This window comes from Chiloscyllium plagiosum, unplaced genomic scaffold (assembly GCF_037043375.1).
Source record: "Chiloscyllium plagiosum isolate Xiang-an unplaced genomic scaffold, Cpla_swu_hap1 HiC_scaffold_44, whole genome shotgun sequence".
In the NCBI taxonomy this organism is placed as follows: domain Eukaryota; kingdom Metazoa; phylum Chordata; class Chondrichthyes; order Orectolobiformes; family Hemiscylliidae; genus Chiloscyllium; species Chiloscyllium plagiosum.
The window spans coordinates 4,769,026-4,793,304 of NW_028270182.1; the positions used below are offsets into that span (position 1 = coordinate 4,769,026).

Genomic DNA, 24,279 nt, shown 5'->3' on the forward strand with positions numbered 1-24,279 from the left:
ACAGTGCGGCACTCCCTCAGCACTGACCCACCGACAGTGCGGCACTCCCTCAGCACTGACCCTCTGACAGTGCCCACTCCCTCAGCACTGACCCTCTGACAGTGCCCACTCCCTCAGCACAGACCCTCCGACAGTATGGCACTCCCTCAGCACTGACCCTCCGACAGTGCCCGTTCCCTCAACACTGACCCTCCAACAGTGCCCACTCCCTCAGCACTGACCCTTCGACAGCGCGGCACTCCCTCAGCACTGACCCTCCGACAGTGCACACTCACTCAGCACTGACCCTCCGACAGTGCGGCTCGCCCTCGGCACTGACCCTCCGATAATGCAGCGCTCCCTCAGCACTGATCCTCCGATAGTGCGGCGCTCCCTCAGCACTGACCTTCCGACAGTGCCCACTCCCTCAGCACTGACCCTCCGACAGTGCGGCATTCCCTCAGCACTGACCCTCCGATAATGCGGCGCTCCCTCAGCACTGACCCTCCGATAGTGCGGCGCTCCCTCAGCACTGACCCTCCGACAGTGCCCACTCCCTCAGCACTGACCCTCCGACAGAGCGGCACTCCCTCAGCACTGACCCTCCGACAGTGTGGCACTCCCTCAGCACTGACCCTCCGACAGAGCGGCACTCCCTCAGCACTGACCCTCCGACAGAGCGGCACTCCCTGAGTCCCGGTCTGGCGGTAGGACGATGGCACTGACCTTCTGACAGTGCTCACTCCCTCAGCAGTGACCCTCCGACAGTGCCCACTTCCTCAGCACTGATCCTCCGACAGTGCAGCCCTCCCTCAGCACTGACCCTCCGACAGTGCCCAGTCCCTCAGCACTGACCCTCCGACAATGCAGCCCTCCCTCAGCACTGACCCTCCGACAGTGCCCACTCCCTCAGCACTGACTCTCCGACAGTGCGGCGCTCCCTCAGCACTGACCCTCCGACAGTGCGGCACTCCCTCAGCACTGACCCTCCGACAGAGCGGCACTCCCTCAGCACTGACCCTCCGACAGAGCGGCACTCCCTCAGCACTGACCCTCCGACAGAGCGGCACTCCCTGAGTCCCGGTCTGGCGGTAGCACGATGGAGTCTGGGACACTCACAGTTGGTGGAGATGGGTTTGCGGAAGGGCTTGCCCATAGAGAAGACGAAGGCGATGGTGATGTACTGAAAAACCGAGACGAAGAACACCGTGGTGTTGACGTAGTTGCTGATCTTCCACTGTAAGCTGAAGAGGATACCACTGCTGTTCTGCCTCTTTGTGACTGGCTGCCCATAAAAGGTCTGGTTGGAGGAGCAGGCGCTGTGGAGACAGGGAGCTCTGTCAACGGTTTCCTCTCAGCCTGGTCAACGCGGTGCCATGGGGCACTAGCAGGGGCATTGGTCCTGCACTGGGCAGGAGAGTGTCTGAGGTGTTCACCCAGTGGGTCATCGAGGGGCTTGGTAAAGGGGCAGTACAGAGAGATCTGGGTGTTCTTGTACACCAGTCAATGAAGGTAAGCATGCAGGTACAGCAGGTAGTGAAGAAGGCTAAGGGCATGCTGGCCTTCATAATAAGACGGATTGAGTATAGAAGCAAAGAGGTGCTTCTGCAGCTGTACAGGGCCCTGGTGAGACCACACCTGGAGTACTGTGTGCAGTTCTGGTCTCCAAATTTGAGGAAAGACATTCTGGCTATTGAGGGAGTGCAGCGTAGGTTCACGAGGTCAATTCCTGGAATGGCGGGACTACCTTACGCTGAAAGACTGGAGCGACTGGGCTTGTATACCCTTGAGTTTAGAAGACTGAGAGGGGATCTGATTGAGACATATAAGATTATTAAAGGATTGGACACTCTGGAGGCAGGAAACATGTTTCCGCTGATGGGTGAGTGCCGAACCAGAGGACACAGCTTAAAAATATGGGGTAGACCATTTAGGACAGAGATGAGGAGAAACTTCTTCACCCAGAGAGTGGTGGCTGTGTGGAATGCTCTGCCCCAGAGGGCAGTGGAGGCCCAGTCTCTGGATTCATTTAAGAAAGAGTTGGATAGAGCTCTGAAGGATAGTGGGATCAAGGGTTATGGAGATAAGGCAGGAACAGCCATGATCATATTGAATGGTGGTGCAGGCTCGAAGGGCTGAATGGCCTACTCCACCTATTGTCTATTGGTTTGAGGGAAGGGGTGGTCAGGCAGTAATCCTATCCGCCATTATGTCAGGGCAGTCTCACGGTGGGTAGTGCCAGGGACGGGCAGGGTACAGAGAGAGAGGGCAATGTCCCACTGCCCACCAACACCCATGTACAGACAAACAGCTTCAGTGTCATCACCTTGTGGGATCCCTATTACAGTGATGTTCGCAGGATCAGATGTGGAGCTGTCTGGTACTCCTCTCTCTCTCTCTCTCTCACTCAGCCCCTGCCAACCCATCTGGTCTCATTCTGACTGACAGACACACACACAGACATGCAGAGTTCCCTGTTCATAAACTGTCTGCTCTCCCACTCCCAGATTCCTTACTCTGTTAACACAAAGCCACTTTCTTACTGTTAATGTAACTGAGGGAACGCTCTCTCTCTCGCTCTCTCTCTCTCTCACACACACATGCACATACACTCATACTCACACACATACACAGACGCAGAGAGAGAGAGGAAGAGAGAGACACATACAGAGAAACAGACACACACATAACCACAAAGAACTCCACACCGAAACACACACACAGAAACACACTCTCACACAGAGACACACAGACAAAGAGATGCAGAGAGAGGGAGAGACACACACACAGAAACAAGCACACACATAGGAAAACACACACACACAGATGCACTCAGAGAAATGTAGACACACAGAAATACACACACACACACGCCTGTACACAATTGAGCGAGTAGGGCCATCCACAGTCAAGGCAGCTTTCACCTACCGCGCCCCCTGGTCCCAGGGATTGTACCAGGGCTGGATCTGAACCAGCAGGAAGCCCATCATCTGGAAGGTGGAGCACAGGGCAATGTGCATTAGCACTGAGAGCAGCAGCTGTGGTGACACCAGGTTAGCATTGGGTCTCTGTGGCACCAAATGTTCATAGGCCTTGTTCCGGCTCACTGCAGGGAGAGGGGAGAGAGGGGAGAGGGAGAAGGGAGAGGGGGAGAGAGGGAGGGAGGGGGAGAGAGATGGGGAGAGAGAGGGGAAGAGAGAGGGGAAGAGAGAGGGGAGAGAGAGGGAGGGAGAGGGGAGAGAGAGGGAGGGAGAGGGGAGAGAGAGGGAGGGAGGGGGAGAGAGAGAGGAGAGAGATGCGGAGAGAGTGAAAGAGGGGAGAGAGAGGGAGGGAGAGAGAGGGGAGAGAGAGATGAGAGTGGAGAGAGAGGGAGGGGAGACAGAGGGGAGACAGATAGAGGGGAGAGAGACGGGGAGAGAGAGAGAGGGGAGAGAGAGGGAGGGACAGGGAGGGGAGAAAGAGGGGAGAGAGAGGGAGAGATGGGAGAGAGACGGGGAGAGAGAGAGAGGGGAGAGAGAGGGAGGGACAGGGAGGGGAGACAGAGGGGAGAGAGAGGGAGAGATGGGAGAGAGAGGGGGAGAGAGAGAGGGAGAGAGGGAGAGAGAGGGAGGGGGAGAGAGGGAGGGAGAGGGAAGGGGAGAGAGAGGGAGGGAGATGGGAGAGAGAGGGGGAGAGAGAGAGAGGGGAGAGAGAAGGAGGGAGAGAGAGAGGAGAGAGAGAGGGAGGGAGAGAGATGGGAGAGGGAGGGAGAGAGATGGGAGAGAGGGAGGGAGGGAGAGAGAGGGAGGGAGAGAGGGCAGAGAGAGGGGGAGAGAGAGGGAGAGGGGAGAGAGAGTGTGAGGGGAGAGAGAGTGTGAGAGGATAGAGAGGGGAGAGAGAGGCCGGGAGAGAGAGGGAGAGGGGAGAGAGAGGGGGAGAGAGAGGGAGGGAAAGAGAGGGAGGGGAGAGAGAGTGTGAGGGGAGAGAGAGGGGAGAGTGAGGGAGGGAGAGAGAGGGAGGGGAGAGAGGGCAGAGTGAGTGGGAGAGAGAGATAGAGGGGAGAGAGAGGTGGGAGAGAGAGGGGGAGAGAGAGCGAGAGGGGAGAGAGTGAGAGGGAGAGTGATGGAGAGAGGGAGAGAGAGAGGGAGGGAGGTGGACGGAGGGGGAGGGAGAGGGAGGGGGAGAGAGAGTGGGGGAGAGAGAGTGGGGGAGAGAGAGGGGAGAGAGAGGGAGGGAGAGAGAGAGCGGAGAGAGAGGGAGAGAGAGAGAGGGGAGAGAGAGGGAGGGAGAGAGAGAGAGAGAGGGGAGGGAGAGAGAGGGGAGGGAGAGAGAGAGGGGAGGGAGAGAGATGGGAGTGAGGGGGAGAGAGATTGAGAGGGGAGAGAGCGGGATGGAGAGAGAGGGAAGAGAGAGGAAGGGAGAGAGAGGGGAGAGAGAGAGGGGAGAGAGGGGGGGAGAGAGAGGGGAGAGAGAGGGAGGGAGAGGGGAGAGAGAGGGGCGAGAGCGGGATGGAGAGAGAGGGGAGAGAGAGGAAGGGAGAGAGAGGGGAGAGAGAGAGAGGGGAGAGAGGGGAAGAGAGAGAGGGGAGAGAGAGGGGTGAGAGAGGGAGGGAGAGAGAGGGGAGAGAGGGGGAGGGGGAGAGAGGGGAGAGAGGGCGTAGAGTGAGAGAGGGATGGAGAGAGAGAGAGAGAGTGGAGAGAGAGGGGGGAGAAAGAGGGGAGAGAGTGAGGGAGAGAGAGGGGGTAGAGAGAGAGGGATGGGGAGAGAGAGGGATGGAGAGAGAGAGGGAGAGTGGACAGAGAGGGAGAGTGAGAGGGGGAGAGAGAGGGAGAGAGGGGAGAGAGAGAGTGGGAGAGAGAGGGAGAGAGATGGGAGAGTGGAGAGAGAGAGGGAGGGGAAAGAGAGGGGAGAGAGGGGGGCAGAGAGAGAGAGAGGGGGAGAGAGGGGGAGAGGGGAGAGAGAGAGGGGAAAGCGAGTGGGAGAGATAGGGCGGGAGAGAGAGGGAGCGAGGGAGAGGGGAGAGAGAGGGAGGGAGAGGGGAGAGAGAGGGAGGGAGAGGGGAGAGAGAGGGAGGGAGGGAGAGGGGAGAGAGATGGGAGAGAGAGGGAGGGAGAGGGGAGAGATGGGAGTGAGAGAGGGAGAGAGGGGAGAATGAGAGGGAGAGAGAGGGGAGAGAGAGGAGAGAGAAGGAGGGAGAGAGAGGAAGAGAGAGAGAGAGGGGAGAGAGAGGGTGGGAGAGAGAGGGGAGAGAGAGGGGAGAGAGAGGGAGGGAGTCGAGGGGAGAGTGAGGGGGAAAGTGGGAGAGAGGGGAGAGAGAGATGGAGAGAGAGAAGGGAGAGAGAGGGGGAGAGAGGGAGAGAGGGGAGAATGAGAGGGAGAGAGAGGGGAGAGAGAGAGGGAGGGAGAGAGCGGGGAGAGAGAGAGAGAGGGGAGAGAGAGGGTGAGAGAGAGAGGGGAGAGAGAGGGTGGGAGAGAGAGGGGAGAGAGAGAGAGAGGGGAGAGAGAGGGAGGGAGTGGAGGGGAGAGAGAGGGGGAAAGTGGGAGAGAGGGGAGAGAGAGGGGAGGAGAGAGGAGAGAGAGTGGGTGGAGAGAGAGTGGGTGGAGAGAGAGAGGGGAGAGAGAGAGAGGGGAGCGAGAGGGGGAGAGAGAGAGAGAGGAGAGAGAGAGGGAGAGGGAAGAGAGGGGGAAGTGGAGGGAGGGTGGAGAGAGGGCGAGAGAGGGGAGAGAGAGAGAGAGAGGGAGAGAGAGAGAGGGGAGGGAGAGAGAGGGGAGGGAGAGAGAGATGGGGAGAGAGAGAGGGAGGGAGAGAGGGGAGAGAAAGAGGGAGGGAGAGGGGAGAGAAAGAGGGAGGGAGAGGGGAGAGAGAGGAGAGAGAGAGAGAGAGAGGGAGGTGGAGGGAGGGAGAGAGAGGGGGAGAGAGAGGGAAGTGGAGAGAGGGGAGAGAGATGGGGAGAGAGAGAGAGGGGAGTGAGAGGGAGGGAGAGAGGGGAGAGAGAGAGGGAGAGAGAGGAAGGGAGAGATGGGCGAGAGAGAGGGGAGAGAGGGGTGAGAGAGGGAGGGAGAGAGAGGGGAGAGAGGGGGAGGGGGAGAGAGGGGAGAGAGGGCGTAGAGAGAGAGAGGGACGGAGAGAGAGAGGGAGAGAGAGAGGGATGGAGAGAGAGAGGGAGAGTGGAGAGAGAGGGGGGAGAAAGAGGGGAGAGAGAGGGAGGGAGTGGAGGGGAGAGAGAGGGGGTAAGAGGGAGAGAGGGGAGAGAGAAGGTGGAGAGAGAGTGGGTGGAGAGAGTGGGGAGAGTGGGAGGGAGAGAGAGCGGAGAGAGGGGGAGAGAGAGAGAGAGGGAGGGAGAGGGGACAGAGAGCCGGAGAGGGGAGAGAGAAGGAGGGAGAGGGGAGAGAGCGGGAAGGTGGGAGAGGGGAGAGAGAAAGGGAGAGGGGAGAGAGAGAGCGGGAGGGAGAGGGGAGAGAGATGGGAGAGAGAGTGGGATAGGGGAGAGTGAGGGACGGAGAGGGGAGAGAGAGAGGGAGAGAGGGGAGAAAGAGAGGGAGGGAGAGAGGGGAGAAAGAGAGGGAGGGAGAGAGGGGAGAGAGAGAGAGAGAGAGAGGGGAGAGAGAGAGGGAGAGAGGGGAGAAAGAGAGGGAGAGAGAGGAGAGAGAGAGAGGGGGAGAGAGAGAGGAGAGGGGGAGAGAGAGAGAGGAGAGAGGGAGGGAGAGAGAGGGGAGAGAGAGGGAGGGAGAGAGAGGGGAGAGAGGGGGAGAGAGAGAGAGAGGGGAGAGAGAGGGTGGGAGAGAAAGAGGAGAGAGAGGGGGGAAATAGAGGGAGGGGAGAGAGAGGGGGAGAGAGGGGAGAGAGAAGGGCAGAGAGAGGGAGTGGAGAGAGTGGGGGAGAGAGAGAGGGAGAGAGAGAGAGGGGAGCGAGAGGGGGAGAGAGAGAGGAGAGAGAGGGAGAGAAGAGGAGAGGGGGAAGTGGAGGGAGGGTGGAGAGAGGGTGAGAGAGGGGAGAGAGGGAGAGAGAGAGGTGAGGGAGAGAGAGAGGGGAGGGAGAGAGAGATGGGGAGAGAGAGAGAGGGAGAGAGAGGGAGGGAGAGAGAGGGGAGAGAAAGAGGGAGGGAGAGGGGAGAGAGAGGGAGAGGGGAGAGAGAGAGGGGAGAGAGAGGGAGGTGGAGAGAGGGAAGAGAGAGGGAGGGAGAGAGAGGGGGAGAGAGAGAGGGGAGAGAGAGGGGGAGGGAGAGAGAGGGGAGTGAGAGGAAGAGAGAGAGGGGAGAGAGAGAGAGGGAGAGACAGAGGGAGGGAGAGAGATGGACGAGAGAGAGAGGGGGAGAGAGAGAGGGAGGGAGAGAGGGGGAGAGAGAGAGGGAGGGAGAGAGGGGGGAGAGAGAGGGAGGGAGAGAGAGGGGAGAGAGAGGGAAAGGGGAGAGAGAGAGAGAGGGCAGAGAGAGGAGAGAGATCGGGAGAGAGAGGGGGGAGAGAGAGGGAGAGAGGGGAGAAAGGGAAGGGGAGAGAGGGGAGAGAGAGCAAGGGGAGAGAGAGGGAGGGAGTGTGAGGGGAGAGAGAGGGAGAGGGGAGAGAGAGAGGGAGGGAGAGTGAGGGGGAGAGAGAGGGAGGGAGAGGGGGAGAGAGAGGGAGGGAGAGGGGAGAGAGAGGGAGGGAGAGAGAGGGGTGAGAGAGGGGGAGAGAGAGTGAGGGGAGAGAGAGATGAGAGAGAGGGGGAGAGAGATAGAGGGGGAGAGAGAAAGAGGGAGAGAGAGGGAGGGAGTGGGGAGAGAGAGGGAGGGAGAGGGGAGAGAGAGGGAGGGGGAGAGGGAGAGAGAGAGAGAGGGAGAGAGAGGGGTGAGAGAGGGGGAGAGAGTGAGGGGAGAGAGAGTGAGGGGAGAGAGGGAGATGAGAGAGAGAGGGAGAGATATAGAGGGGAGAGAGAAAGAGGGAGAGAGAGGGAGGGAGTGGGGAGAGAGAGGGAGGGAGAGGGGAGAGAGAGGGAGTGAGAGAGAGGGGGAGAGGGAGAGAGAGAGAGAGAGGGAGGAGAAACTGGCTGTAAATATCTCTCGTGGTGAGATTCAACTTCAATCTACTCAATACACCTTCCATGTGCAAATCCCCTGGCACTGCAGGTCATCAGAGCGCAGCTCCCAGCTCCCAGCTCCCCCACAGCTCATTAATGTCGGGCGTGTGGACACATATGATGGATTTTAATTCCAGAAGAAAGTAAGGACTGCAGGCGCTGGAGTAATCCGAGTCAAAAAGGGTGTTGCTGGAAAAGCACAGCAGGTCAGGCAGCATCTGAGGAGCAGAGAGAGTCGATGTTTCAGGCATAAGCCCTTCATCTGGAATGTGATGGGGAAAAGGGGCTGAGAGAGAAATAGGAGGGTGAGGGTGGAGGTGAAGTAGCTGGGAAGGCGATAGGTGAACAGCAGCATGGTTAATGAATGGCCTGAGCTGTGAGACTCTCTGCAACACTTCACAGCTCCCTGGACAGTCAGAGCATTGAGTACAGGAGTTGGGAGGTCATGTTGTGGCTGTACAGGACATTGGTTAGGCCACTGTTGGAATATTGCGTGCAATTCTGGTCTCCTTTCTATTGGAAAGATGTTGTGAAACTTGAAAGGGTTTAGAAAAGATTTACAAGGATGTTGCCAGGGTTGGAGGATCTGAGCTACAGGGAGAGGCTGAACAGGCTGGGGCTGTTTTCCCTGGAGCGTCGGAGGCTGAGGGGTGACCTTATAGAGGTTCACTTTGAGTGCGAGCAGCAGCTAAGGTAAGACAGTTTGTTTTAAAATTACTTACCGGTAGTGGGCAGTGGTGTGTTTTTCTCTCTTTACAGATAGAGCGGGAGCAGCAGGGGGAAGTGACGAAGACCGGAGGGGCAGCCGGGTAGGTTTATTTCCCTTTTTTGCCCTTTAAAAGCGCGCAGGAGAAGAACCCGAGGCACTACAGAGGTAGTGTCTCCCACCCGCCCTCCTCCTCTAACCTAAATAATAAGACCCGTTGTGGTAAGTAGGTAAGTGCTGCATTTTGCTTGTTGTATTCTTTAGGCCCAGTTTTTTTATAAAAGGTTACTTTCAGAGGGATGGCAGTGAAGGCAGTGCAATGTTCCTCTTGCAACATGTTTGAGGTGAGGGATGCCATGGACGTCCCGGCTGATTACACTTGCAGGAAGTGCACCCATCTCCAGCTCCTCCAAGACCGCGTTAGGGAACTGGAGCTGGAGTTGGATGAACTTAGGATCATTCGGGAGGCAGAGGGGGTCATAGATCGGAGCTTTAGGGAAGTAGTAACTCCAAAGATGGCAGATAGATGGGTGACAGTGAGGGGGACTGGGAGGAAACAGCCAGTGCAGGGACCCCCTGCGGCCGTTCCCCTCAAGAACAAGTATACCGTTTTGGATACTTGTGGGGGGGGGGGGGACTTACCAGGGGTAAGTAACGGGGCTCAGGTCTCTGGCACGGAGCCTGTCCCCGTTACTCAGAAGGGAAGGGTGAAGAAGAGCAGAGCAGTAGTAATTGGGGACTCGATAGTTCGGGGCACAGATAGGCGGTTTTGTGGGAACGAGAGAGACTCACGTTTGGTATGTTGCCTCCCAGGTGCAAGGGTACGTGATGTCTCTGATCGTGTTTTCCGGGTCCTTAAGGGGGAGGGGGAGCAGCCCGAAGTCGTGGTCCACATCGGCACCAACGACATAGGTAGGAGGAGTGCTGAGGATGTTAGGCAGGCTTTCAGGGAGCTAGGTTGGAAGCTCAGAGTTAGAACGAACAGAGTTGTTGTCTCTGGTTTGTTACCCGTGCCACGTGATAGAGAGTCGAGGAATAGGGAGAGAGAACAGTTAAATGCGTGGCTACAGGGATGGTGCAGGAGGGAGGGATTCCGGTATTTGGATAACTGGGGTTCTTTCTGGGGAAGGTGGGACCTCTATAAACAGGATGGTCTGCACCTGAACCTGAGGGGCACCAGTATCCTTGGGGGAGGTTTGCTAGTGCTCTTGGGGGGGTTTAAACTAACTCTGCAGGGGCATGGGAACCCAGATTGTAGCTTCAGGGTGCAGGACCTGGAGTGTAGGGAGGTTAGGAACATGGCATCAATCTCAAAGGAGGATGCCTGTAAACAGGAAAGTGGCTTGAAGTGCGTATACTTCAATGCAAGAAGTATACGAAATAAGGTAGGTGAACTTGCAGCGTGGGTTGGTACCTGGGACTTCGATGTTGTGGCTAATACGGAGACATGGGTAGAACAGGGACAGGATTGGCTGTTGCAGGTTCCAGGGTTTAAATGTTTTAGTAGGGTCAGAGGTGGGGGTAAAAGAGGGGGAGGTGTGGCATTGCTTGTCAAAGATCGTTTTACAGCGGTGGAAAGGACGATGGATGAAGACTCGCCATCTGAGGTAGTTTGGGCTGAGGTTAGGAATAGGAAAGGTGGGGTCACCCTGTTAGGAGTTTTTTACAGGCCTCCTAATAGTCCTAGAATCATCGAAGAAAGGATTTTGAGGATGATTCAAGAGAAGAGTGAAAGTAATAGGGTGGTTGTTATGGGGGACTTTAACTTTCCTGATATTGATTGGGAAAGCTATAGCTCAAGTTCGTTAGATGGGTCGGTGTTTGTCCAATGTGTGCAGGAGGGTTTCCTGACACAATATGTAGATAGGCCAACAAGAGGTGAGGCCATACTGGATTTGGTTCTGGGTAATGAACCAGGCCAGGTGTTAGAATTAGAGGTAGGTGAGCACTTTGGAGACAGTGACCACAATTCGGTGACTTTTACTCTAGTGATGGAGAGGGATAAGTGTGCACTACAGGGCAAGAGTTATAGCTGGGGGCAGGGAAATTATGATGCTGTGAGGCATGACTTAGGATGTGTGGCTTGGAAAAGTAGGCTTCAAGGCAAGGGTGTAATTGATATGTGGAGCTTGTTCAAGGAGCAACTATTGAGTGTCCTTGATAAGTATGTACCTGTCAGGCAGGGAGGAAAGGGTCATGTGAGGGAGCCGTGGTTTAATAAGGAATTGGAATCTCTTGTTAAATGGAAGAGGGCGGCCTATGTAAAGATGAGGCGTGAAGGTTCAATTGGGGCGATTGAGAGTTATAAGGTAGCCAGGAAGGACCTGAAGAGAGAGCTAAGAGCAGCAAGGAGGGGACATGAAAGGTCTTTAGTTGGTAGGATTAGGGAAAACCCTAAGGCTTTCTATAGGTATGTCAGGAATAAAAGAATGACTAGGGTAGGAATAGGTCCTTCCTGAAGGTCATTCCTGAAGAAGGGCCTGTGCCCGAAACGTCGAATCTCCTGTTCCCTGGATGCTGCCTGACCTGCTGTGCTGTTCCAGCAATAAAGTTTCAACTAGGAATAGGTCCAGTCAAGGATAGTAGTGGGAAGTTGCGTGTGGAGGCTGAAGAGATTGGGGAGACACCGAATGAATACTTTTCGTCAGTATTCAATCAGGAACAGGACATTGTTGTCAATGTGAGTACTGAGTCACAATTAAGTAGAATGGATGGCTTTGAGGTATGTAGAGAAGAGGTGTTGGAAATTCTGGAAAGGGTGAAAATAGATAAGTCCCCTGGGCCTGATGGCATTTATCCTAGGATTGTCTGGGAAGCAAGGGAGGAGATTGCAGAGCCATTGGCCTTGATTTTTATGTCCTCGTTGTCTACAGGAGTAGTGCCAGAAGACTGGAGGATAGCAAATATGGTTCCCTTGTTCAAGAAGGGGAGTAGGGATAACCCTAGTAACTATAGGCCGGTGAGTCTCACTTCTGTTGTGGGCAAAATCTTAGAGAGGATTGTAAGGGATAGGATTTATGAACATCTGGATAGGAATAATGTGATCAAGGATAGTCAGCATGCTTTTGTGAAGGGCAGGTCGTGCCTCACAAACCTTATTGAATTCTTTGAGAAGGTGACTAAGGAGGTGGACGAGGGGAAAGCAGTAGATGTGGTGTATATGGATTTTAGTAAGGCGTTTGATAAGGTTCCCCATGGTAGACTACTGCAAAAAATACGGAGGTATGGCATTGAGGGCGAGTTGGAGGTTTGGATTAGGAGTTGGCTGGCTGGAAGAAGACAGAGGGTAGTAGTTGATGGCAAAGGTTCATCTTGGAGTGCCGTCACTAGCGGTGTTCCGCAAGGATGTTTTGGGACCATTGCTGTTTGTCATTTTTATAAATGACCTGGAGGAGGGGTTAGAAGGTTGGGTGAGCAAGTTTGCGGATGATACGAAAGTCGGAGGAGTTGTAGACAGTGAGGAAGGATGTGGCAGGTTACAGCGGGATATAGATAAGCTGCAGAACTGGGCAGAAAGGTGGCAAATGGAGTTCAATGTAGCTAAGTGTGAGGTGATTCACTTTGGTAAGAGTAATAAAAAGATGGGGTACTGGGCTAACGGTCGGTTACTTGGTAGTGTGGATGAGCAGAGGGATCTTGGTGTCCATGTACACAAATCTTTGAAAGTTGCCACCCAGGTAAATAGTGCGGTAAAGAAGGCATATGGCGTACTGGCTTTTATTGGTAGAGGAATTGAGTTCCGGAGTACTGAGGTCATGTTGCAGTTGTATAAGACTCTGGTGCGGCCGCATCTGGAATATTGTGTGCAGTTTTGGTCGCCATACTATAGGAAGGATGTGGAGGCACTGGAACGGGTGCAGAGGAGGTTTACCAGGATGTTGCCTGGTATGGTAGAAAGATCGTATGAGGAAAGGCTGAGGCACTTGGGGTTGTTTTCATTAGAGAAAAGAAGGTTTAGGGGTGACTTGATAGAGGTGTATAAGATGATTAGGGGTTTAGATAGGGTTGACAGTGAGAATCTTTTTCCACGTATGGAGTCAGCTATTACAAGGGGGCATAGCCTTAAATTAAGGGGAGGTCGGTATAGGACAGATGTTAGGGGTAGGTTCTTTACTCAGCGAGTCGTGAGTTCATGGAATGCCCTGCCAGTAGCAGTGGTGGACTCTCCCTCATTATGGGCATTTAAGCGGGCATTGGATAGGCATATGGAGGATAGTGGGCTAGTGTAGGTTAGGTGGGCTTGGATCGGCGCAACATCGAGGGCCGAAGGGCCTGTACTGCGCTGTATTCTTCTATGTTCTATAAAATCATGAGGGGCACGGAGAGGGTAAATAAGCAAAGTCTTTTCCCTGGGGGTGGGGGAGTCCAGAACTAGAGGGCATAGGTTTAGGGTGAGAAGGGAAAGATATAAAAGAGACCTAAGGGGCAACTTTTTCACGCAGAGGGTGCTACGTGTATGGAATGAGCTGCCAGAGGATGTGGTGGAGGCTGGTACAATTGCAACATTTAAGAGGCATTTGGATGGGTATATGAAAAGGAAGGGTTTAGAGGGATGTGGGCCAGATGCTGGCAGGTGGGACCAGATTGGGTTGGGATATCTGGTCGGCATGGACGGGTTGGGCCGAAGGGTCTGTTTCCATGCTGTACATCTCGATGACAGGACTCACCGTGCGGTTAACCCAACTTGAATAGGAAGTGGCATTGGTCACCTCGTTTAGTTAACTAGCACACGCAGCCTAGCCTGGGTGCTGAGCACAAGTTACCTGGTTAACTAGTTAACCGAAGGGGACTGGTGCTATAGCTTGTGTCTCAATGTCCTGCAGCTAAGGAGTATGAACATTGGGAATCAAGAACAGAAATCACATGACACCAGGTTATAGTCCAACAGGTTTATTTGAAATCTCAAACTGTCAGAGCGCTGATCCTTTGTCAGGTGAAGTGGGGAGAAAAACATGGGCACAGAATTTATAGACAGAGGAATCACTGCAAGATTACTCAGGTATTTCAGAATGTTAAAGGATAGTACAAATGGTATGAGTGGAATGTCGATGGACTGAATAATAGCTCTCTGCAGGTGATCGAGAGTGTCAGCCTGTGTGAGTAAAGTGTCAACAGCTGAATAACACACAAAGGGATGGTCTATAATCCGATTAATTGAGGTAGGGAGACAGTTACAAAAAAATCAAAAAGACGAAATCGATCCAAAGTCACAGGTAAACCAAAACTGTGCAAAGTAATTAAGGGAGAGAGATCATACCAAGTTATCGAGGCGATGGTGTCAAAACAAGACAGTAAGGAAGAGTTTACAGACACTAAGACAACGGAAGAATGGACACTGTGCATCAAATGCCAGACCGGAATGTTCCCTCCCAGTCAGGGAAAACTCAGTAGTCAGGGCCATTCAGCCTCTGATCTTCAGGTAAGTGTCCTCCAACAATTGTAAGCCACCAAGCAGAAACCGATAGCCAAGATCCGTACTCATGAAGACAGTCTCAACCGTGATCTTTGGTTCATGTTGTGCGACATGTGACCCCACCAGACTGTTCTGTACAAGCTTCCTTACTGTCCTGTTTTGACACCATCACCTCGATAACTTGGTATGATCTTTCTCCCTTAATTAGTTTGTACAGTTTTGGATTACTTGTTACTTTGGTTAGACCCTCGACATGCAACTCTTTTATGTAGCATGTTATTCCAGTCATTTGGCTTGTCTCCAGCAACACCTTAACTTTAATTTTTTTATAATTGTCTCTCTATCTCAATTAATTGGATTATAGGTTATTCCCTTCACTTGTTATTTAGCTGTTGACACTTTACTCACACCATCTGACACTCTCGATCATCTGCAAAGACATATTCTTCAGCCTGTCGGCACTCCACTCACACCATTTGTACTATTTTTTTGACACTCTTAAATACCTGGAATTATCTTGCAATGGTCCCTCTGCCTCTGAGTTCTCTGCCTGTGTGCTTCCCTCCACTTCACCTGACTAAGGGGCAGGTGATTTCCAATAAACCTGTTGGACTATAACCTGGTGTTGGAGAAAGTGAGGACTGCAGATGCTGGAGACTCAGAGTCAAAATGTGGGACAGCATCCGAGGAGCAGCAGAATTGACATTCCTGACAAAGGGCGTTTGCCCAAAATGTCAACTCTCCTGCTCCTCAGATGCTGCCTGACCTGCTGTGCTTTTCCAGCATCACACGTTTCAACCATAACCTGGTGTTATGTGACATCCGATTCAGTCCACCCAAGAACATCATCAGCACCTCCACCTCACCTTGAAACAGTGACCTCTGCCCCCAGTGCTGGTGAATGGAATCATTAACCAGGTTACCACGGTAACTGAGCTGTCATGGAGAAACTGTAATCCTTGACAAGATAAGGTCAACAGGCGTTCACACAGTTTCACATGAAGTGAGTTTCTGAAAAAAGAGCCATCTCTGTCCCTCTCCCCTCGGACCGGAGGATTTAAATAGATCCCGAGGAACATTCCTTCGAGGGCCCACCATCTCCCATCGATTGTAACTCCCTCAAACACCCTCCCACCGCCCCCCCCCACACCGACCCCTCACTCCCTGGAGATGACAGAGATCGGGAGGGTTTGTCAGTGACGGTGTGCAGGATGGGAGAAGGAACTGAGGAAGTACTGCTTACTGGTGATAGCGATGGCACTAGTGATGAACAGATCTTCGTACAGAAACTCCCAGTTTCCTAAGTTACTCGAGATCTGAAAATACAGGAGGAGAGAAAGGTTAGAAAGAGAGAGAATTGAGAGATTGGAGACTGCAGTGATACGATACTGGCACTGTAAATATTTCCATTACTCATTAACAACTGTGATCACTGGAGGGCACTGTCGGAGGGTCAGTGCTGAGGGAGTGGGCACTGGCGGAGGGTCAGCACTGTGGAAGTGGGCACTGTCGGAGGGTCAGCACTGAGGGAGTGGGCACTGTCGGAGGGTCAGCACTGAGGGAGTGGGCACTGTCGGAGGGTCAGTGCTGAGGGAGTGGGCACTGTCGGAGGGTCAGCACTGTGGGAGTGGGCACTGTCGGAGGGTCAGTGCTGAGGGAGTGCCGCACTGTCAGAGGGTCAGCACTGTGGGAGTGGGCACTGTCGGAGGGTCAGCACTGAGGGAGTGGGCACTGTCGGAGGGTCAGTGCTGAGGGAGCGCCGCACTGTCGGAGGGCCAGTGCTGAGGGAGTGGGCACTGTCGGAGGGTCAATGCTGAGGGAGTGAGCACTGTCGGAGGGTCAGTGCTGAGGGAGTGCCGCACTGTTGGAGGGTCAGTGCTGAGGGAGCGCCGTACTATCGGAGGGTCAGTGCTGAGGGAGTGGGCACTGTCGGAGGGTCAATGCTGAGGTAGTGGGCACTGTCGGAGGGTCCGTTCCGAGGGCGTGGGCACTGTCGGAGGGTCAGCGCTGAGGGAGCGCCGTACTGTCGGAGGGTCAGCGCTGAGGGAGTGCTGCACTGTCGGAGGGTCAGTACTGAGGGGGCGCCGTACTGTCGGAGGGTCAGTGTTGAGGGAGCGCCGTATTGTGGGAGGGTCAGCGCTGAGGGAGTGCCACACTGTTGGAGGGTCAGTGCTGAGGGGGCGCCGTACTGTTGGAGGGTCAGTGCTGAGGGAGCGCCGTACTGTCGGAGGGTCAGCGCTGAGGGAGTGCCGCACTGTCGGAGGGTTAGTGCTGAGGGAGCACCGCACAGTCGGAGGGTCAGCGCTGAGGGAGCGCTGTACTGTCGGAGGGTCAGTGTTGAGGGAGTGCCGCACTGTCGGACGGTCAGTGGTGAGGGAGCACCGCACTGTCGGAGGGTCAGTGCTGAGGGAGTGCCGTGCTGTCGGAGGGTCAGTGCTGAGGGTGCGCCACACTGTCGGAGGGTCAGTGCTGAGGGAGCGCCGTAGTGTCGGAGGGTCAGCGCTGAGGGAGTGCCACACTGTCGGAGGGTCAGTGCTCAGTGCTGAGGGAGCGCCGCACTGTTGGAGGGCCAGTGCTGAGGGACTGCCGCACTGTCGGAGGATCAGTGCTGAGGGAGTGCGCAGTCTGTGGGAGGGTCAGTGCTGAGGAAGTTGGCACTGTTGGAGGGTCAGTGCTGAGGGACTGCCGCACTGTCGGAGGGTCAGCACAGAGGGAATGCCGCACTGTCAGGGGGTCAGTGCTGAGGGAGTGGGCACTGTCAGAGGGTCAGTGCAGAGGGAGTGCCGCACTGTCAGAGGGTCAGTGCTTAGGGAGTGGACACTGTTGGAGGGTCAGTGCTGAGGGAGCGCCACACTGTCAGAGGGTCAGTGCTGAGGGAGTGCCGCACTGTCAGAGGGTCAGTGCTGAGGGAGTGGGCACTGTCGGAGGGTCAGTGCTGAGGGAGCGCCACACTGTCGGAGGGTCAGTGCTGAGGGAGTGCCGCACTGTCGGAGGGTCAGTGCTGAGGGAGTGGGCACTGTCGGAGGGTCAGTGCTGAGGGAGCGGGCACTTTCGGAGGGTCAGTGCAGAGGGAATGCCGCACTGTCAGAGGGTCAGTGCTGAGGGAGTGGGCACTGTCGGAGGGTCAGTGCAGAGGGAGTGCCGCACTGTCCGAGGGTCAGTGCTGAGGGAGTGGGCACTGTCGGAGGGTCAGTGCTGAGGGAGCGCCACACTGTCGGAGGGTCAGTGCTGAGGGAGTGCCGCACTGTCGGAGGGTCAGTGCTGAGGGAGTGGGCACTGTCGGAGGGTCAGTGCTGAGGGAGCGGGCACTTTCGGAGGGTCAGTGCTGAGAGAGTGCCGCACTGTCGGAGGGTCAGTGCTGAGGGAGGTCCGCACTGTCGGAGGGTCAGTGCTGAGGGAGTGAGCACTGTCGGAGGGTCAGTGCTGAGGGAGGTCCGCACTGTCGGAGGGTCAGTGCTGAGGGAGTGCCGCACTGTCGGAGGGTCAGTGCTGAGGGAGCGCTGCAGTGAGTGAGTGAGCCCACTGTGTTACTCACGTAGTAGAGAATGAGGACACTGACATATTGGATCATGCTGTACAGGGCCATGTACTTAAACGCACAGAATGAGGTGACCAAGGCAGCGCGACCCTCCCTGTAACACAGAGATACAGCGGGCAGGTTAGAACCACCCAAGCACACAGTCCCCCACCACCATTCAACACCGCCACAGTACAGGGACAGCATAGGGTTAGATCCAGAGGAAAGCTCCCTCTACACTGTCCCCATTCAACACCGCCACAGCCCAGGGACAGCACCGGCTTAGATACAGAGGAAAGCTCCCTCTACACTGTCTCATCCATACAACACCACCATAGGACAGGGACAGTACTGGGTTAGACACAGAGGAAAGCTCCCTCTACAGTACCCTCCCATCATACCCTCCCAGGACAGGGACAGCCCAGGGTGAGATACAGAGTAAAGCTCCCTCTACACTGTCCCCCCATCACACCCTCCCAGGACAGGGACAGCCCTGGGTTAGAGACAGAGTAAAGCTCCCTCTACACTCTCCCCCCATCACACCCTCCCAGGACAGGGACAGCCCAGGCTTAGATACAGAGTAAAGCCTCCTCTACACTGTCCCCCCCATCACACCCTCCTAGGACAGGGACAGCCCAGGGTTAGATAGCGAGTGAGGTGGAGGTTGTGGTACCTACTTGATGAGGATGGGGACACACTCGATGGTCGGCTGTTTGGAGGTGAACGGAGAGGCGACAGAGGCTTCGAGCTGTGACAGTGAGATTCCCACGTGGGCTGTCTTCAGGGCCTGTGGGGGGAGGGAAACAGCCCGATTGTCACTCTGGCCTGAATGTGGAGAAACAGGACAGTGGGCACTGGAATCTGTGGGCACACAGGGCCACAGCACCCCGGTCAGCCAAAGCACGAGTGATCGGGCCAGATGCATGCCATTTGGCCCATTCAAGCCGGTCTCACCCTCATGGCTGATTGTCCATTCCTCTCTGTGTGCCCACTCTCCCCCATCTGTCTAACTGAGACTCTCTGACAGTGGGAGCAGGGTCAGTCTGAACCAAGTCCCATCACCATCACCTATCTCAGACGTGCTGCGGCAATAGCAGGAGGCTATTCAGCCCCTCGGGAGCCCAATCTCCCCCCCTCCCTTAGATTTGGGGAACGTGAGGTATCTGTGTACACGGAGACTCTGAGCCCCACATTCCCAACTCCTATCGAACCCGGCCTTGCTACAGGCCAGCAGCATCTCCTGACACCACACGGAGTGCGCTGTGATGCCAAATGTGACTGAATAGTGGCCAAGCAAACTGGGCACAGAGTGGAAGAACTCACCCCGCAGTCGTTGGCTCCATCACCACACATTCCCACCACGTAACTGTACCAACAGAAAGTGAAAGGAAATATGACTGGGTATATGCATTGGAAAAGCAAGATCCAGCCAGCATCCAATCAGCGACCAATCCCCATCCAAACAGCATTCACTCAGCGACCAATCCCCATCCAGCCAGCATTCACTCAGGGACCAATCCCCATCCAACCAGCATTCACTCAGCGACCAATCCCCATCCATCATCATTCAGTCAGGGACCAATCCCCATCCATCAGCATTCACGCAGGGACCAATCCGCATCCAACCAGCATCCACTCAGCGACCAATCCCCATCCAACCAGCATTCACTCAGGGACCAATCCCCATCCAACCAGCATCCACTCAGCGACCAATCCCCATCCAACCAGCATTCACTCATGGACCAATCCCCATCCAACCAGCATCCACTCAGGGACCAATCCCCATCCAACCAGCATTCACTCAGGGACCAATCCCCATCCAACCAGCATCCACTCAGGGACCAATCCCCATCCAACCAGCATTCACTCAGGGACCAATCCCCATCCAACCAGCATTCACTCAGGGACCAATCCCCAAGCAACCAGCATTCACTCAGGGACCAATCCCCATCCAACCAGCATTCACTCATTGACAACTCCCCATCCAACCAGCATTCACTCAGTGACCAATCCCCATCCAACCAGCATTCACTCAGGGAGCAATCCCCATCCAACCAGCATCCACTCATTGACGAAACCCCAGCCAACCAGCATTCACTCATGGACCAATCCCCATCCAACCTGCATTCACTCAGCGACCAATCGCCATCCAACCAGCATCCACTCACTGACCAATCCCATCCAACCAGCATTCACTCATGGACCAATCCCCATCCAAACAGCATCCACTCAGCGACCAACCCCATCCAACCAGCATTCACTCATTGACCAATCTCCATCCAACCAGCATTCATTCAGGGACCAAGCCCCATCCAACGAGCATCCACTCAGCGACCAAACCCCATCCAACCAGCATCTACTCAGGGACCAATCCTCATCCAAACACCATTCACTCAGGGACCAATCCCCATCCAACCAGCATCCACTCAGCGACCAATGCCCATCAAACCAGCATTCCCTCAGGGACCAATCCCCATTCAACCAGCATTCCCTCAGGGACCAATCCCCATCCAACGAGCATTCACTCAGGGACCAAACCCCATCCAAACAGCATTCACTCATGGACAAATCCCCATCCAACCAGCATCCACTCAGCGACCAATCCTCATCCAAACAGCATTCACTCATGGACCAATCCCCATCAAACCAGCATTTACTCACGGACCAATCCCCATCCAACCAGCATTCACTCACAGACCAATCCCCATCCAACCAGCATTCACACAGGGACCAATCCCCATCCAAACAGCATTCACTCATGGACCAATCCCCATCCAACCAGCATCCATTCAGCGACCAATCCTCATCCAAACAGCATTCACTAATGGACCAATCCCCATCAAAACAGCATTCACTCACGGACCAATCCCCATCCAACCAGCATTCACTCAGCGACCAATCCTCATCCAAACAGCATTCACTAATGGACCAATCCCCATCAAAACAGCATTCACTCATGGACCAATCCCCATCCAACCAGCATTCACTCCGGGACCAATCCCCATCCAACCAGCATTCACTCAGGGACCAATCCCCATCCAACCAGCAGTCACTCAGGGACCAATCCCCATCCAACTAGCATTCACTCATTGACGAAACCCCAGCCAACCAGCATTCACTCATGGACCAATCCCCATCCAACCAGCATTCACTGAGCGACCAATCGCCATCCAACCAGCATTCACTCAGGGACCAATCCCCATCCAACCAGCATTCACTCATGGACCAATCCCCATCCAACCAGCATTCACACATGGACCAATCCCCATCCAACCAGCATTCACTCAGGGACCAATCCCCATCCAACCAGCATTCACTCATGGACAAATCCCCATCCAACCAGCATTCACTCAGGGACCAATCCCCATCCAACCAGCATTCACTCAGCGACCTACCCCCATCCAACCAGCATTCACTAAGTTTCCAATCCCCATCCAACCAGCATTCACTCATGGACCAATCCCCATCCAACCAGCATTCACTCAGGGACCAATCCCCATCCAACCAGCATTCACTCAGGGACCAATGCCCATCCAACCAGCATCCACTCATTGACAAATCCCCATCCAACCAGCATTCACTCAGGGACCAATCCTCATCCAACTAGCATCCACTCATTGACCAATCCACATCCAACCAGCATCCACACAGAGACCAATCCCCATCCAACCAGCATTCACTCATTGACCAATCGCCATCAAACCAGCATTCACTCATTGACCAATCCCCACCTAACTAGCATTCACTCAGGAACCAATCCACATCCAACCAGCATTCACTCATTGACGAATCCCCATCCAACCAGCATTCACTCATTGACGAATCGCCATCCAACCAGCATTCACTCAGGGACCAATCCCCATCCAACCCGCATTCACTCATTGACAAATCCCCATCCAACCAGCATTCACTCAGGGATCATTCCCCATCCAACCAGCATTCACTCTGGGACCGATCCCCATCCAATCAGCATCCACTCATGGACCAATCCCCATCCAACCAGCATCCACTCATGGACCAATCCCCATCCAAGCAGCATCCACTCATTGACAAATACCCATCCAAGCAGCATTCACTCAGGGACCAATCCTCATCCAACTCGCATCCACTCATTGACCAATCCACATCCAACCAGTATCCACTCAGAGACCAATCCCCATCCAACCAGCATTCACTCAGGGACCAATCCCCATCCAACCAGCATTAACGCAGGGACCAATCGCCATCCAACCAGTATTCACTCATTGACCAATCGCCATCAAACCAGCATTCCCTCATTGACCAATCCCCACCTAACTAGCATTCACTCAGGAACCAATCCACATCCAACCGGCATCCACTCATTGACGAATCCGCATCCAACCAGCATTCACTCAGCGACCAATCCCCATCCAACCAGCATTCACTCAGGGACTAATCCCCATCCAACCCGCATTCACTCATCGACAAATCCCCATCCAACCAGCATTCACTCAGGGACCAATCCCCATCCAACCAGCATTCACTCTGGGACCGATCCCCATCCAATCAGCATCCACTCATGGACCAATCCCCATCCAACCAGCATCCACACATGGACCAATCCCCATCCCACCAGCATCCATTCATTGACAAATACCCATCCAAGCAGCATTCACTCAGGGACCAATCCCCATCCAACCAGCATCCACTCATGGACCAATCCCCATCCAACCAGCATCCACTCATTGACAAATACCCATCCAACCAGCATTCACTCAGGGACCAATCCCCATCCAACCAGCATTAACGCAGTGACCAATCGCCATCCAACCAGCTTTCACTCAGGGACTAATCCCCATCCAACCAGCATTCACTCAGGAATCAATCCCCATCCAACCAACACTCACTCATGTACCACTCCCCATCCAACCAGCATCCACTCATGGACCAATCCCCATCCAACCAGCATTCACTCAGGGACCAATCCCCATCCAACCAGCATTCACTCAGCGACCAATCCCCATCCAACCAGCATTCACTAAGGGACCAATCCCCGTCCAACCAGCATTCACTCAGGGACCAATCCCCATCCAACCAACATTCACTCAGGGACCAATCCCCATCCAACCAGCATTCACTCCGCGACCAATCCCCATCCAACCAGCATTCACTAAGGGACCAATCCCCATCCAACCAGCATTCACTCAGGGACCAATCCCCATCAAACCAGCATTCACTCAGGGACCAATCCCCATCCAACCAGCATTCACTCAGGGACCAATCCCCATCCAACCAGCATCCACTCATTGACAAATCCCCATCCAACCAGCATTCACTCAGGGACCAATCCTCATCCAACTAGCATCCACTCATTGACCAATCCACATCCAACCAGCATCCACTCAGAGACCAATCCCCATCCAACCAGCATTCACTCATTGACCAATCGCCATCAAACCAGCATGCACTCATTGACCAATCCCCACCTAACTAGCATTCACTCAGGAACCAATCCCCATCCAACCAGCATCCACTCATTGACGAATCCCCATCCAACCAGCATTCACTCATTGACCAATCCCCATCCAACCAGCATTCACTCAGGGACCAATCCCCATGCAACCCGCATTCACTCATTGACAAATCCCAATCCATACAGCATTCACTCAGGGACCAATCCCCATCCAACCAGCATTCACTCATTGACCAATCCCCATCCAATCAGCATCCACTCATGGACCAATCCCCATCCAACCAGCATTCACTCATGGACCAATCCCCATCCAACCAGCATTAACGCAGGGACCAATCCCCATCCAACCAGCATTCACTCAGGGACCAATCCCCATCAAACCAGCATTCACTCAGGGACCAATCCCCATCCAACCAGCATTCACGCATGGACCAATCCCCATCCAACCAGCATCCACTCATGGTCTAATCCCCATCCAACCAGCATTCACTCATGGACCAATCCCAATCCAACCAGCATTCACTCAGGGACCAATCCCCATCCAACCAGCATTCACTCATTGACCAATCGCCAACAAACCAGCATTCACTCATTGACCAATCCCCACCTAACTACCATTCACTCAGCGACCAATCCCCATCCAACCAGCATTCACTCAGGGACCAATCCCCATCCAACCCGCATTCACTCATCGACAAATCCCCATCCAACCAGCATTCACTCAGGGACCAATCCCCATCCAACCAGCATTCACTCTGGGACCGATCCCCATCCAATCAGCATCCACTCATGGACCAATCCCCATCCAACCAGCATCCACACATGGACCAATCCCCATCCCACCAGCATCCATTCATTGACAAATACCCATCCAAGCAGCATTCACTCAGGGACCAATCCCCATCCAACCAGCATCCACTCATGGACCAATCCCCATCCAACCAGCATCCACTCATTGACAAATACCCATCCAACCAGCATTCACTCAGGGACCAATCCCCATCCAACCAGCATTAACGCAGTGACCAATCGCCATCCAACCAGCTTTCACTCAGGGACTAATCCCCATCCAACCAGCATTCACTCAGGAATCAATCCCCATCCAACCAACACTCACTCATGTACCACTCCCCATCCAACCAGCATCCACTCATGGACCAATCCCCATCCAACCAGCATTCACTCAGGGACCAATCCC

General features: G+C 54.5%; 1 protein-coding gene across 1 annotated transcript in view; it reads right to left on the minus strand.

Annotated features, from left to right (window-relative positions):
- Window positions 1-24,279, minus strand: part of LOC122546366 (polyamine-transporting ATPase 13A3-like) — a 263,479-nt gene that overhangs the window by 52,093 nt on the left and 187,107 nt on the right. The window contains exons 12-17 of the mRNA XM_087982839.1: window positions 18,971-19,013; window positions 18,325-18,434; window positions 17,666-17,762; window positions 15,374-15,446; window positions 2,908-3,085; window positions 1,099-1,298 (exon numbers count right to left, since the gene is read on the minus strand). Of these exons, the coding sequence (XP_087838965.1) occupies window positions 1,099-1,298; window positions 2,908-3,085; window positions 15,374-15,446; window positions 17,666-17,762; window positions 18,325-18,434; window positions 18,971-19,013 (701 nt within the window). The remainder of the gene's footprint in view (window positions 1-1,098; window positions 1,299-2,907; window positions 3,086-15,373; window positions 15,447-17,665; window positions 17,763-18,324; window positions 18,435-18,970; window positions 19,014-24,279) is intronic.